The sequence below is a fragment of the Polyodon spathula genome, chromosome 25 (genome assembly GCF_017654505.1).
Source record: "Polyodon spathula isolate WHYD16114869_AA chromosome 25, ASM1765450v1, whole genome shotgun sequence".
Lineage (NCBI taxonomy): Eukaryota > Metazoa > Chordata > Actinopteri > Acipenseriformes > Polyodontidae > Polyodon > Polyodon spathula.
In genome coordinates, this window is record NC_054558.1 from 1,927,366 (window position 1) to 1,941,290 (window position 13,925).

Genomic DNA, 13,925 nt, shown 5'->3' on the forward strand with positions numbered 1-13,925 from the left:
AGGGAAGGGCCTCTTTAGTGAAGACCCATTCTCTCTCTCTCTCTATCACCCTTTCGCCCTCTCTCTCTCTCTCTCTCTCTCTCTCTCTGGACAGAGGTCTGCAGTGGGGTTGTTCTAGACCAGTTCTGAGGGCTTCAGGCTTCACACATCTCCCTGTTCCACCCCGGTGTGCCATCCAGACATCTTCATCGCAAGCTTGGCTCCGTCGACAGGGTGGTGCTGCAAACCAGCGGGACTGCTTTCAGAGGGAATCCTGCGGGAGACAAGAACAGAAACAGGTTTGTTCAGTGCTGGGAAGAGAGAAGCGCAGCGATGGGGTTCGCCACAAAGACCAGCCAGTGGCCTGCGATGATTCACCCCCAAGGAGCAGCAAGGCGAGGTGGAAAAGATCTCAGAATTCACTGCAATCGAAACCACCTCACTGAGAACAAATGCAGGAGCCTAAACCACTTCCACTGCTGAGCCACACTGCCTGTCACTCTCTGCTAGCACAAGTCCAAACAGTCAAACAAGTGAAGCTGTCATCCCCAGCAAAAGAAATACAGTGTGCTTGGCACCGACACAATAGAAGCCAGTGCCAGGAATGGGGGTCTCCACACGCACACACACACAGGCTTATTGAGGGGGGTAGTGTGGAATAAATGAATGAAGAGCAGGCTTCTAACATGCAGCAAGAGAGTCTCTCTGTTCTTAAGTGAGCTACACTTGCCCTGCGGCTGTTAGCTCTGTAGCAGGCAGGGGTGGACAATGGTGTTTAAACCCTTTGTCCAGCTCAAGCGAGGGACCGCAGCTCTGAGGGAGCAGGGAGGAGAGGGGAAGTCTCCATGGTAATACTGGAATGTTCAGGTCTCGGTGAACACAGTGGAAATGTATCTCTCTCTCTCTCTCTCTCTCACGCTGTAACCCTATACCATTATAGTTACTGGATCATAATCATGCCAATAAAACAACAATGTGACCTGTAATGTAATGCAATGCAGCCTGCTATCTTACAAGGAGCGCTAGGAGGACGCGAATGGACTCTGCTCTATTGCCTCTCAGCATTATCGACATCATGACTCCTGCTGTGCTGAGATTGCTTTCTGCAGTCCCCCCCCCCACCCCGTCGCAAAGTTCTAGATCAAAGGTTTGAATGCTTCTCCAGCCCCTCCTCACAAACAGGAAGCGACCTGTGACCTCTACCCCTGAAGGTCAGGGTAGCCTATTGTTGTCACGGCAGCCGTTTCCAGGATCGACGGACCGGCAGGGATGCGTTTCCCGTCCGCTCTTGCCATGGCGACCGGCCAGGGTCTATTTTTAAACTGTCCGGCCATCCTGCTCCGATACGAGGAGTCTGTGGACACAGGCGTCTCAGCGGACAGCCTTGCAGTCCCCTGGGGGCAGGGCCACTTCCATTCTCCACTCTCTGCAGCCCAGGCCTCGCTCCCACTTCTAATTCGGTTCTTCAGCACAACGACGTAAGACTTCAGCACGCAGGAAGCAATGAAATCGATTTTAGTGTGACGCTGAATGAGATCTGGCACACAGGCTGCAGTTTTAACTCAGTTCAGATTCTTTGCACAGCAACAGCTCACACCAGCAGCCATTCTCCACTATCCTAATAAAGTGACCACACCCTGCAGAACGTTTTCGATTGTACAGCAAAACACAGCCTCATGAATCATCCAGAAAGCATGTACCCCCTCAGCAAACCGTTCTTCTCTCTAACACAACACAGATGGAACGATCCAGCTGGATTCACTTTCAAAAAGTAAGCAGCCTCAATTCCATCCTTTACCATGCTTCCAGTGTTTCTCATGGCAACGTGAGAAATATTATTTTGGATACATTTTTTGATAGCCTGTGTTCAGGTACTACTGAACTCACAAACGTCTCTCCAGCCAAAATTCTTTACCACAGACAAAAGTAACGCAGGTCATGTCAGTAAAGAGTCACGATATATCTGCACAGCTGCTGCATTTTGTTTCACAAGAAGTCTCTTAAATCAGACACTGATCTAAACTGTCCACGTGTTGTCGCTTTTATAAAAAAAAAAAGATTCATCCCGAAATACATTTCCCACTATCCCGCCCTGTCCCGCCGGCCGCGTGAGTCTCCCCCTGGAGGGCAGAGTAACAAGGTGTGTTTCCAGGCACTCGACACACCCCCTCACCTGTGCAAGCACCTGCACACAGTGCGAGGCTGTCATGCATGTCCTGGTATTTCTATCACAGCAGGAGCGACGGGGCTGACTGAAATGACGGTTTACACTGTTGTTTTAACCCCGAACACGCCTGCAGGAGTGTGGTTTGCATTCCCAGTTGGGACACGAGCTCTGCTTGTGTAACCGATTTCCCTCTCAGTAGTTTCACCGAAGGAAGCAGTCGCAGATGCAAATCTTCAGTTTAGCGTGCCATTAACAATCAGTCCACATTAACCCTATAAAAGGACACAGTGCAGCAGAACCTTCTCAAGCAAAACCTCTACAAAAGATCAGCAAGGTCCTGAAACACATTTCACTTTGAAAGCTCTTCCATCCTTTTCCAATCAAAGAGAGATCTCCAGGCCCTTGGTACAAGAAGCTTGCCTGCTGAGACACCTCGCAAGAGAGGGGTTCCCTGGCAGCCATTTCAACATTACCCCCCAGACACTGGTCCCGCTGTTACCCCCTATCGAAACAGAGGCACCTGCAATGCCTTCCCTGAAGCACTCAGGTTTCAAATGAACTACAGTTATTAGCAATAGTCAGAAACGCAGCTGGACTTTGATAAAGGGGGAGCCTGTGGCTGCCACCTGCCCCAGGTACCTCTCAGACAGCAGGTGAGCACTTGAGTGCATCTCTTTATCCTGTCGCTAAGCCCAGTCTCCACAGCCCCCTGTCATTAGCGCGGAGCTGTGGAACACACTCAGCCAGCACACACCCAGCTGCAACAAAGACACATTGTATACGATGCCAGGGACAGCAGGCGGGCCAAGTCTGCAAGCTCCACACAACGTTACAGTAGCATTGACGATACTGAATAATGCATTCCACCACCAACACGGCCAGCATGAAGGACAGGTAAAGGTGTGCTCTTGATGAAGACGCGCTCACGCAGGGTCTGTACAGTGTAGAGTCCCCGTTTGAAATCGCTTCTACCCCTGAGCTGCAAGTCATTAACCTGGCGGACAGTGCATCCACACTGGAAAGACCTTTTCAATCTCAAACCTGGTTTCTTTGATTAATTAACCTGCTGCAGGTCTGGGCATGCTGAACTGGGTTGCCCAGACTGTCATTTCAACCTCCACACTGAGTCTTAACAGTTAACTAAACAGCTCACCGGTGCAAAGCACTGCGGGACCCCCAGCCAAGATCAGAAACTCGGCACAGATGGGATTCGATCCGGCGAGCTCCTGATCGCATGACCCCCCTTTCCTAGGGGGAGCCACTGGGGCAGCATGATGAACAAGTTGAGAACAGAAAGCAGGCAGTGTTTGTTTTGTTTTAACTCTGTTACAGTCATGCACAAGGCATGCTCTTCTCCTTCTTACACTCAGCACTGCCCCTGAAGACCTCAAGCAGGCTGGCTCAGGACAGATAGAGCAGGGAGCTCCTGATCAGAAGCTCGCTCGCCCTGTCCTCCTCTTATAGAAATGCCTGGCCCCTCCGGCACATCGCCCTCGACAGGATGCGTCTGCCTTTGTTTCGCTTATCAAAGGAAGCAGCCCCTTTGGGGTCAGGCTGCAGCCAATCCCAGATAAAAGACAAAAAGGTAGGAGTTTCAACCAGCGCCCACCCTTCCTCCCCCAGCACTGTTCAAGACTGTGCACAATAAACAGCACAGCTCAGGATCCACTGCTGGCAGCTTACCACCTTCCACAAGTCACTCAGTCAATACAAAGCATTAGGGCACATGTATAATGACACTACACAGATATATATAGAGATAGATTTCAAAGGGAATGGGTAAAGGGCCCTTTTGTCTACAGTGCTGCCTCGATTCACTGAAGCTCCAATCACTTTCAGAAATTACACCACTATCGGACTTGTCCTTTTTTTCCACCAAAATTGTATTATTTTCTTATTGCGTGTGCTTTAGATGAGGATATTCAACATGAATTAACAGACTGTTCAAAGCATGCTTTTCCTGTGGTTCTGCTGTGCAATGACTACAGTTTGCCATGTTTTTAAATGTCGTGCTAGGCTAGTTTTTAAATGTTACTAGGGTACACCTTCGACTCTTGGAATGAAATAAAACTGGACGCCACCTTCATACTGCACTGTGAAACTGCTGCAGCCCAGCTGGCTTTGTGCAACAAAGTTTCCAAACTTCGCTCTGTTCCTGACTTCCTGACACTAGCAGATTGTGAGGAGCGGCAGCACAGAAAAAGGAATGGTTTCAGCGCGCCCTTGCAGTCAGCGCTGTGTTCGGCGCGCACAGGCGGTTCAAACCCCTGCCAGCACCAGCTCCCCTCCCTCCCTCAATTACAGCAACAGGGCCGGGATCAAAGACTGAGGCGATGGGAAATGCGCCGGCAGTGCTAGACAGCGAGCCCGTGGTGCTCGTCTCAACATGCTCAGGGAGCTTAGTCAGGGTGGAGGGATAAATATAAATAACTGGCTGGCCTCTATGCAAACACACCGGCGAGGAGAGCGGCTGAGAGGCTGCTGACAAACAGCCAGGTGCAAGGCAGGGGGAGAGATGAGGTACCGCTGGGTCCAAACAAGCACAACAGCTACGAAACTTTTCAAACTTTTACAAAGTGAGCCTGTAATTACTGTTGTGCTTCATTGTGCGTTTGAAATCGTCAAGAGAAAGAGAACAGCCAGGAAGCATTTTCCAACTAGACAACAATGAATTAATCACTCAGTCCAGGAGCAAACACTGCAGGCAGCAACTGGGGGAGTTTCGGAACGTGTGCATCGTCAGGTCCAGCAACAGCGCTGTCAAATCCTGAACGCTTGCAGGCATGCGCTGTACAGCACGTACAAAACGCATTGCAAGAAAGAGGATTCCTAAAACCTGTTTCATACATTTCTAAGGGTTACACAGTGGAATTGTTTTCCGATGCACAGCTCTGGAAAATCATGCTGAGACGATGCAGCGAAGTTCCCATCTGTACTCTAAACCCACCTTGTTGCAGGATCTCATGAAACATCTTTCAGCAAAGGCACTGGAAAGGTTTACTCACATACAAACACTACAGAGTCTGTTTCACACAAACGATACTAAAATACATGTTTGTGTCTGTCCTGAAAGAACTGAGCAAACCGGAGCTGGAGGATTCAAGTGAAAAATTCATTTACTGCGCTTGTTATTCAAACCCACTTCACCTGTGCTGCTGTGCTAAAGGATTCGAAACCTAGGCTAAGTCAACAATGTTGCATTCGCCTGCTACAGCATGGAAGCAGTGTTGTGGAAATGCAGGGTCTAAACAGGCATGAGTTTCACATAACAGCAGCCTAGCGTTCCTCCATGCAGGGTTATATTCATGAGCTAAACAGCGGCATTATGACCAGCTTCTTTTTAGACCAGTACAATAGACCCCCCCCCCCCTTTTTAAATGCAAACCACAACACTACACACAGTGGGCAGGTCGCTGTCTACATGACAGAGAATGTCTTTTGTCTATCCAACAAAAGAAACACAAACACACTCCTGTACTCCAAGTAGACACAGCGTTCCCAATCCAGCGCAGATAAACAGTACTGGCATGCAAACCTTGCAACAGGACTTAAAGCCCAGCCTCTCAACAGCAGACCACCGATCACAGAGTCTGCAAGAAGGCTCTGCAAAATAATCAGCCAGCATACCACCTTTCAACAAAACCTTATCATTAGTGCAATTAGGGTAAATGACACCCCACAATACGCAGGCAGACACCAGACCCACATCCTCTGCAGGGCTCAGCCTGCTTCTGGGATTCAAGGCGGGATGGGGGAGTGGCAGGCGTGTGTTCAAAGTGTGAAGCTCTGGGCTGAAGACATCTTGAATCTGATCCCACAACCCCCCTGTGTGTGTCTATTGACCCAAGCCACAGCAGAGCTAATCCCTAAGGACCAAGGCTCGGGCGAAGGGACAGTCTTTGAAATCTGAAGTGTTTAAAGTGCGTTTAAAATGCGCCGGCTGTCTGAATCTCTGCTGTTTACTCTCTTAGCAGCCCCTTGTAAAGCAGCGCTCGATTGCTAAATGTTCACTCAGGGCTTTGAGACAGGGGGAAACGACTGTTTGAAATGCTGCTTCAGGCTCAAGTGACTCGGCTCTAATCAAACTGCTAGCTACTTTAGCGGGTTTTCATAGTTTAAAACGATCGACTATTTAAGCAAACACATAAGACTTCAGAACACCAAGGTGGCTGGGAGCTGGTAGCCCTCAGACACCTGCAGATCTGTTCTGGAAGACACCATGAATATCTCTTGAGTATAGAAGGGGAGCTACATTTACTTGATGAAATCAACCTTAAAATGCCACAGACCTCTAAGAAGTTGGCATGGTTCAATATTGCACTGTGCACAGGGAGTCAGGGATTAGTGATTTTTTACAACAAGAAAGGACACATCCGATAAGGTGACTGTGTTTGTGGTTTGCTTTGCTATAGCAACAAAGTACAGGGATAAGACTCCTATTGCAGAGTTTCACTCACTCCTGGTTTTACAGTAATGTGTGTTTGAGGAGCCCCAGTGTACAGGGAACAAGCTCAGGTCTTACTAAACTCCTAGTGAAACCAGGAATGGATCAAACTGCTATGCAAAAAAAGGAGCCTTATTTCCACCCCACCTAACTCATGCTAAAATAGTTTGTTTTTAATTTTGCGGGGGGAGGGTTGGCACCGGATCACAATGACATAGTGTTAAAAATAATAACACATTCACACAGACAACAGCAGCCACACAAGCCCTGAAAACACCGCGGACTTAAAATAACGAAGTCAGGAAGCTGTTAATAACAGACTCGAACACTTCTGAGAGCTGCCAAGGTGTTGCGTGTGTGTAGCTCACACAACGCGGATCATTACTCTCTACTTATTTGTATAATTATTATTATTTTTATTTTTGCAAGACAGGTTGTGTGGTTAATACAAAATGTCGGGCGGGAATTGTAATGTAACAGCCCGTATCCCCCGCGTTCAAACTCACGAACAATAGTCTGGTGTGTGGTTTTTTTTTTCAAAACACCCGGAAACACGATTTACACGCATATTTACCAATGGATATGGCTCGTATATGTATATTCAGACACAAACCAGTTTGTTTAAGACGTTCAAATCCTAACGAGACTGTTTCTTCTGCTCCCGCTGGTGTAGATACTGTTTCGAGGGGCAGTGAAGAGGCTTAAACGAGCAGATATAAAACAGTCCATTCAGAGCAAGCTGTGAAATGCGGTAAAGCGTGTCCTGGGAAAGTCCACAGCCGCTTGTCCCTTTTCTTAAGAAACTGAAATCCTTCAGAAACTGTCAGTGGGTATGATACACACTGCATGCAATTGCAACGTAAAAGAAAAACGATTATAAAGACTACTGTCGAGAAATCAGTACGCTACCTTGTTCTTTCAGTCTGTCCTGCCTGGGTGGAAATTGAGTTTTTTTCCTTGTCTCCAGCTAGACGCCAGTGGTCCATTGTAATCGCATGTCAAGGTTTGTTTCTATTTGCAGTTCCCAGCAATCCCACTGAAACCCGTCCCGAAGAAACGCCGCTGTCCTGTCCGCAAACCCGAGCAGCCTGCGCAGGGATGTGATATTTTAACGCCTCCCTTGCTCCAGACTCCCTGTCGTCAGTAGTTTTCAGGATGCAGTCGTTCAAAGGGCTTCTTCAGAGCGAAGAATAATTGTTTGCATGATTCATTTCCAGCCAGGAGGTTTTGAAAGTTGACAGGAAGTGTTGTGTGTTTTTTTTTTTGTTTCCCTAGCTGTCGAGTGCGATTGGGAAGCGTCGCTGTCACTCTCTCAGCTCAGCAAGGGAGGCAGTGTTTGTAAAGGGCTTGGAGAAGAGCCCGCACCTGACTGACCCTGCAGAGACTCTCTGCATGACAAGCTCTCCGTTCATCCCGGGCGCTGTTAACTGCAGCTGGAATGTATTTGTGTGTGTCTCTCTCTCTCTCTCTCTCTCTCTCTCTCTCTCTCTCTCTCTCTCTCTCTCTCTCTCTCTCTCTCTCTCTCTCTCCAGTTTAACTGTGGTCTGCTGTAATGGAGGCGCCACAGAAATGAACATTAAACTTGCAGACAAGGAAATGTGACATTCCCACACCTGCAAGCAACGGCTGGCGTTTCCACGTACAGCAATGTAAACCAGGATTCGGGAGTCTTGGAATTGCTGAGACGGAGCAGCGAGGTGGGGGTGGGGGAGGGAACTCCTCCAGGGTCAGGCGCTGTACTTTGCCGGGTTTGAGGGACGGGTGAAGTAACGGGAAGGTGAAATCACCTGGATGTTTCATGTTCTGCCAATGCATTAAAAGTGTTATAAACCAGGGGTCGGGAGTTACAGTAAGGGGCACGTTTTTGAGGAGCACCATGCACACGTGGGCAATTAACGCCATTCCCGACAGGTCTGGCCACGACTGTATCTTTGTGATCTGCATGCACTGCAGGGCTCAATACAGAACAGTCAGAACACGCAAAGCGGATCCTCGCCGGTAAGGAACAGGCAAACAGCCGACGATAGAAGCATTCCCTTTTGGAACACGCTAATGGAATCAGTCTGGCTGCGGCTTGAGCCTGAGGGATGACATCACCAGAGATCCCGGCTGAAACAATAGGCTGCCGCCCCCTTGTGGAGGCAGACAGGATTGCATTATGAAGGCATTTACCATGCACGGAAAACTTGCTGGTTTGAAGGGTCACCGTCCTGCCTGTCAGTTGCAGCGTGCTAGTCTTCTTCTCATTGGTGGATTTCAGCCAGTGCGTGGTGTTGCGAGGCAGATTTCAGGTGCTGACCAATCAGTAATTAAAAAAAAAAGATACACACAAACCTGCCCAGGTGGAGAGAAGCAAATTATTAGCACCTTGGAATAAAATATCACAACAAGCCCAATTTGTTTGACGAGTCGCTTTATTTGAATCCATACTGATCCTAACTGCGTGTGCACATGGGGATCGCTTCTAGGCTGCTGGTTCAGTCAGTCAGTAATTGAATGAATTACTAATGAATCCAGAAACTTCAGCCGGTGGTGGCTGTAGGTCTTACTGAGTGGGAGAAACAGACAGAAAGGAAATGAAGACTGTCAGTCCAGCACCTTGCACAAGCTCCGCAGCAGAGGCAAGAGGGTGCCATGCTTAATGCACATTAGGGGTGTTCAGCTCAGTCTCCATACCTCAAGCCTGCCCTGGACCGGAGGGACCACCCTTCCCCTTGGAGCGGTCAGAGAACACATCAGTTTCCATGCCTCAAGGCGACCTCCTTTCTATAGGGGACGTGAGAGGGATCCGTGTCTCTAGCCTGCCCTATTTGCAGCGCACAGCAGATGAAGGAGGCCGGGGTACTCACGTGGGTCCCTGTGCGATGAGAGCGATGAGGAAGTTCATGTCGTCGATGAAGGTCTCGTAGTCGGGGTAGGACAGGTCTTTAGGCTGGTTCTTGTCTGCTGCTTCCTTGCTGGGGTAGACGTAGATCACGCCGTCCTTCATGGAGGCGTGGTATCCAAGGTTCTCAGGCAGACCATCGAGCGAAAGAGGGTTCTCGCCTGGTTTCGGTGGAGAGGTGAACACTGGCAGACAGGGAACACACAGAAGCGAATTCAAGAGGCTTTGTCTCGTTGTATTACCCTGAAGAAACCCTAGCTAGCAGAACCATCAGCAAGACTAGCAATGGAGAAGTCACTGGAAGCAGCCCTGGGGTTAGCAGCAGCAGCACTGTTGAAGGGCTGAGGGTTACCTGGCTGCACCTGGTCCTCACTCTTCCAGGTCTCCCCCTCGACGGCACGCAGGTATTTGGAGGCTGTGGAGGGGAAGCGCTGATAGGACAGTCTCATGTACTTCTCACGGATAGTCAGCGCACGGTACAGTCCTTTACACACCAGCTCTAAGTCCTCCACAGCCATCTAGGGAATTAGAAAGATAAAAAGATCAGGGAGACCCCATATAAACTCTATAACCCACCCAACCTTTGAGTTCAGCAGATGTGTGAAACACAAACTAGATCCACAAGCTGATTAAGTTCAAGATTCACCTCCAACCAGTGAATCAAGTTTTCTTTTGTATTCCCTCAACATGCAGTGCCTGCTGCTCAATAATGTGTTTGCGAGACCCTGTGTCCTGCTGTCATCATGAGGTTGTGGTAAAAGATGGCAAGGCTATGTTTAGAGTGAAGATTTAAAACCCCACTCTTCTCGTAGCACTAACAGCAGAGTCAGCAGGCTGGGAAAGTGGCAGATTAATTTGCAGCTCTGGATCCCAGCGGAGGGCCAGGAGGAGAGAGAAGCAGGGGCTACAGTCCAGTGAAGTGGGAAGGGGCTTCAGGAGGACTATCCAACAATCCTGAAGATTAAAGCATGTTGATTTCATTCTAGAATGAACTCATTAATCAGTGTGAAATGCAATGCTGCCATTTCTAGTTTTAGAGTGTATTAGTCTTCACAAAGCTATCTAAAGCACTGGTGCTTATTTAGTTTGTAGTCTACAGTAATCCCTTGTTAACAATAATGACGATGTCAATCCCATATACTCTTTTTCAAAACAGAACATATATTTAAGCAAAGTAGATTAATACACAAGTAAATTAAAATAACTGGTATTGGTTTGCAGCGAAAATTTCCCAAAACAAAAAGATTCTGGTGTAACTTTCTATGTCTAATCTTGACACAAACGTTTCAGCTAGAATGCAAAAACAAAAACAAAAAAAAAACAAAAACCCGCTAAACCACCCAAAAAAACAAAACAAAAACCCGCTAGTCAGCTGTTTGTCGTTGAATTGATACGTTTTAGGCTTGATCCGTTTGAATTGATTACGTTTTAGGCTTGAGTTCTACATTGTGTTTAACAGCTGTGGATGATGCGTATGATCCTGGCTTTGTTTGGTTCCAGAGGACTAATTAAAGAAGGAAGCCGGCGGCCGGCCGGCTGGGATGCACACCCCTGAGGCGTAGTCTCCGAGGATGGCAACGCGCTGGAACGTCGGCACATCCTGGTAGGTGGGGCCGGTAGTTGGGTGCTTCTCACTCATGGCAACTGCCATGGTTTGGGCCTGGTACACATGCTTCTTCCTGCAAGACAAGAGGTGGTCAGTCCATCCCTGCACACTGCACCCCTTCAGGCCCTGTCTGCGCACTGCACCCCTTCAGCCCCTGCCTGCGCACTGCACCCCTTCAGCCCCTGCCTGCGCACTGCACCCCTTCAGCCCCTGCCTGCGCACTGCACCCCTTCAGCCCCTGCCTGCGCACTGCACCCCTTCAGCCCCTGCCTGCGCACTGCACCCCTTCAGGCCCTGCCTGCGCACTGCACCCCTTCAGCCCCTGCCTGCGCACTGCACCCCTTCAGCCCCTGCCTGCGCACTGCACCCCTTCAGCCCCTGTCTGCACACTGCACCCCTTCAGGCCCTGCCTGCACACTGCACCCCTTCAGCCCCTTGACCAGTGGCTTGTTATAGCGGACCCTCATAATCCTATTTCAAACATACAGTTTGACCCTCCATAGTGATGTGCCAAGCAGCAGCAGCGTCCCGCTCTCCTCTCCTCACCTCTTCTCGTTGCTCTCCTTGGTCTCCAGCAGCAGTAGGCTGCCCCCTGTGTGATGGATGATGGGACAGTCCTCAGACACGTCGAAGATGGAGATCTCCTCCCGGGTTTCCTCATCTCCAACTACCGACGCAAACACCTTCTCCGCGAAGGCCACCATCCTGGCGTCGGTCTCTGTAACAGCGAGCCGCAACGCACAGGCTTGGCACAGGACAGCAGAGGCGCAGAGACAGTGTGTGTGTGCGTGTGTGTGTGTGTGTTAGAGGCAATAGCAGCCTCTGTGATCATAAAGGTTTGTGAGTGAATCTGGGGGTGAGTATCCTCTGTCCTCTCTATCATGATGATGTGGTGGGCCATGCATTTTAGAAGATAATTTACTGTAGGGTAACTCTACTCTTTGTTGAAAAGAGTGCTAACCATTATTAGCTAAAGGAACAAACAGCTTGACCACCGATCCCAAAATAAATACTGTAGAACGAGCAGGAACATGCGTTCGGCCAAATCAGGCACAGGGAGCGCACAAAACAGAGGCCAATCATGAACTCCCTAAGCAGCTAGAGGCCCAGTAAGACAACGCTGCCATACTTACTCAGTCCCGCAGCTGCGTGGCGATCCGGCAGAGAGAAATACACCGGGAGCGAGGAGACAAGAGAGAACAGCATGTTATAGCAGAGACAGGCATGCCCAAATCCCCTTTAGAAAATCACTTGGAGAAAAGGAATTAGTCACAGGCCACATCCCGTAACATAATACATACTGTAATGAACTGTGCTATGCGCTATCCCACCCCTGCCACCAGAGTACAGATAAAAACAAAAAGTACATGCTGTAAACTAGCAACGGCAGGTGAGGTAGGAAGCAGGACGCTACATCCAGAAAACTCTCCTTCGGGAAGTGCCGTGGTCTTCTGCATTCCAACATTAATGCTCCATTGTATTCTGGTTCCCTGGTGCTATCGGAGTGCAGGCAAGGGATGGGGGTTCTGATGGATTTACACAAGATGTATTGTGTATCACGCAGCCATTCCTAGCAGCATGACATACTGCCATTTCTATGCCAGCAACAAAACTGACATATCAATCTCTCCCAAAGAGATTCTGAGTGCTTGCAAGGCTAAACACACCCTCTGACTCGTGCTTAATTTATTAACTGTTTTGGGGGAATTACACATTATTTTTGAGATTCACTTATTTAAAAAAAAGACTTTTCCTGTTCCAGAACACTGTCTGATAATGACTCTCTATAATGTTCAGAAACATTAAAAGCAGCATTTTAAAAAGCTGAAAATAAGTTTAATAAGCACGTTATTTTTCTACATTTCTTCGTTAACTATCCTAGACAGCAAAAGCAAAATATGATAAAACGAAGCAGCTACAAAAATACAATGGTAGGGCTTTTTCATTTAGTCTTCAGAATATACAGTGAACTGCATGCATATTTGTATTTGCATTAGCACAGCTAAACCATGTCTTACCTAGCCTAGCTAAAAGGTGTGTGAGAACAGTTAAGATAGCCAGCTGAAATCATGTGGGAAGCCTGTTACAGACAGTTAAAACTGTGCAAGTCTAATCCAACAATCAGCATTAAACCTGAGTGTGAATACTGCCCAAACAAGGAAGGCCATGGGCTTTGACAGCTAATTACAGTACAGCCTGCCACAGCTTAAACTGCTATGAACGGGGGTCTCATGTGTCACCCTGGCTGTGCCGCGGCACTCTTCAGCAGCAGCAGTGCCCTGCATGACCTGCACAGAGGGCAGAAGGACCCGCCTGCCTGCCTGCCTGTCGGTCTCTCAGGTGCAATCCTCCATGAGAAGAGAAGCAGGCAATTTCCACTCACCTGCAGCTTTGACTTTAGGCATCTTGGCTGTGACCTCTTGAGACTTTCCCCAGCGGGCTGACGAAGTGCTATTCCCCACACACAGCCTAGCACTGAGCCTGCTCAGCGCAAACCACAATATATTAAATAACCTCGGCACTGTAACCTGAGAGCACCAGCCTCCAAAAGGAAAGGGCAGGTATGTGCCCAGCACTATTTTAAGAGGCAGCGAGCAAGGTCCGAGAGCAAACCATGCCTGCAAAAAAAAAAGAAAAAAAAAAAAAAACTAGAGGGGACGGACAAATTAATTTACTCCAGAGCAATATCTGTGTCTGTGATTGTTTCCAAAGGGAAAAGCAAACAGTAGCATTACTGCTGGCCCACAATCATGCTGAATTGAAAATATAATTTAATATAATGCCTTAAAAAGCCTGAGTTTATGAAGCCTTTACTTTGTACTGAGAATTCTGGAGTTTGCAGACT

At 48.6% G+C, this 13,925-nt stretch overlaps 1 protein-coding gene across 4 annotated transcripts; it reads right to left on the reverse strand.

Moving 5' to 3' along the window:
• Positions 1–111: 111 nt before the first annotated feature.
• Positions 112–13,561, reverse strand: LOC121300039 (AMP deaminase 1-like). Of its 4 annotated transcripts, XR_005947493.1 has the most exons (8): positions 13,464–13,560; positions 12,214–12,225; positions 11,627–11,798; positions 11,024–11,153; positions 9,827–9,992; positions 9,440–9,659; positions 9,267–9,356; positions 8,987–9,138 (listed from the first exon to the last, which is right to left on the reverse strand). XR_005947493.1 is itself a non-coding variant. In XM_041228392.1 (7 exons), the coding sequence occupies exons 1-7, from the start codon at positions 13,483–13,485 to the stop codon at positions 142–144; spliced, it is 834 nt and encodes a 277-aa protein (XP_041084326.1). In that variant the 5' UTR covers positions 13,486–13,561; the 3' UTR covers positions 112–141. The 4 variants fall into 4 exon arrangements, 3 of the variants coding, with proteins under 3 accessions (XP_041084326.1, XP_041084328.1, XP_041084327.1); XM_041228392.1 differs by lacking the exons at positions 8,987–9,138; positions 9,267–9,356 and adding an exon at positions 112–253 and having other exon boundaries at positions 13,464–13,561; XM_041228394.1 differs by lacking the exons at positions 8,987–9,138; positions 9,267–9,356 and adding an exon at positions 8,885–8,924.
• Positions 13,562–13,925: the final 364 nt, after the last annotated feature.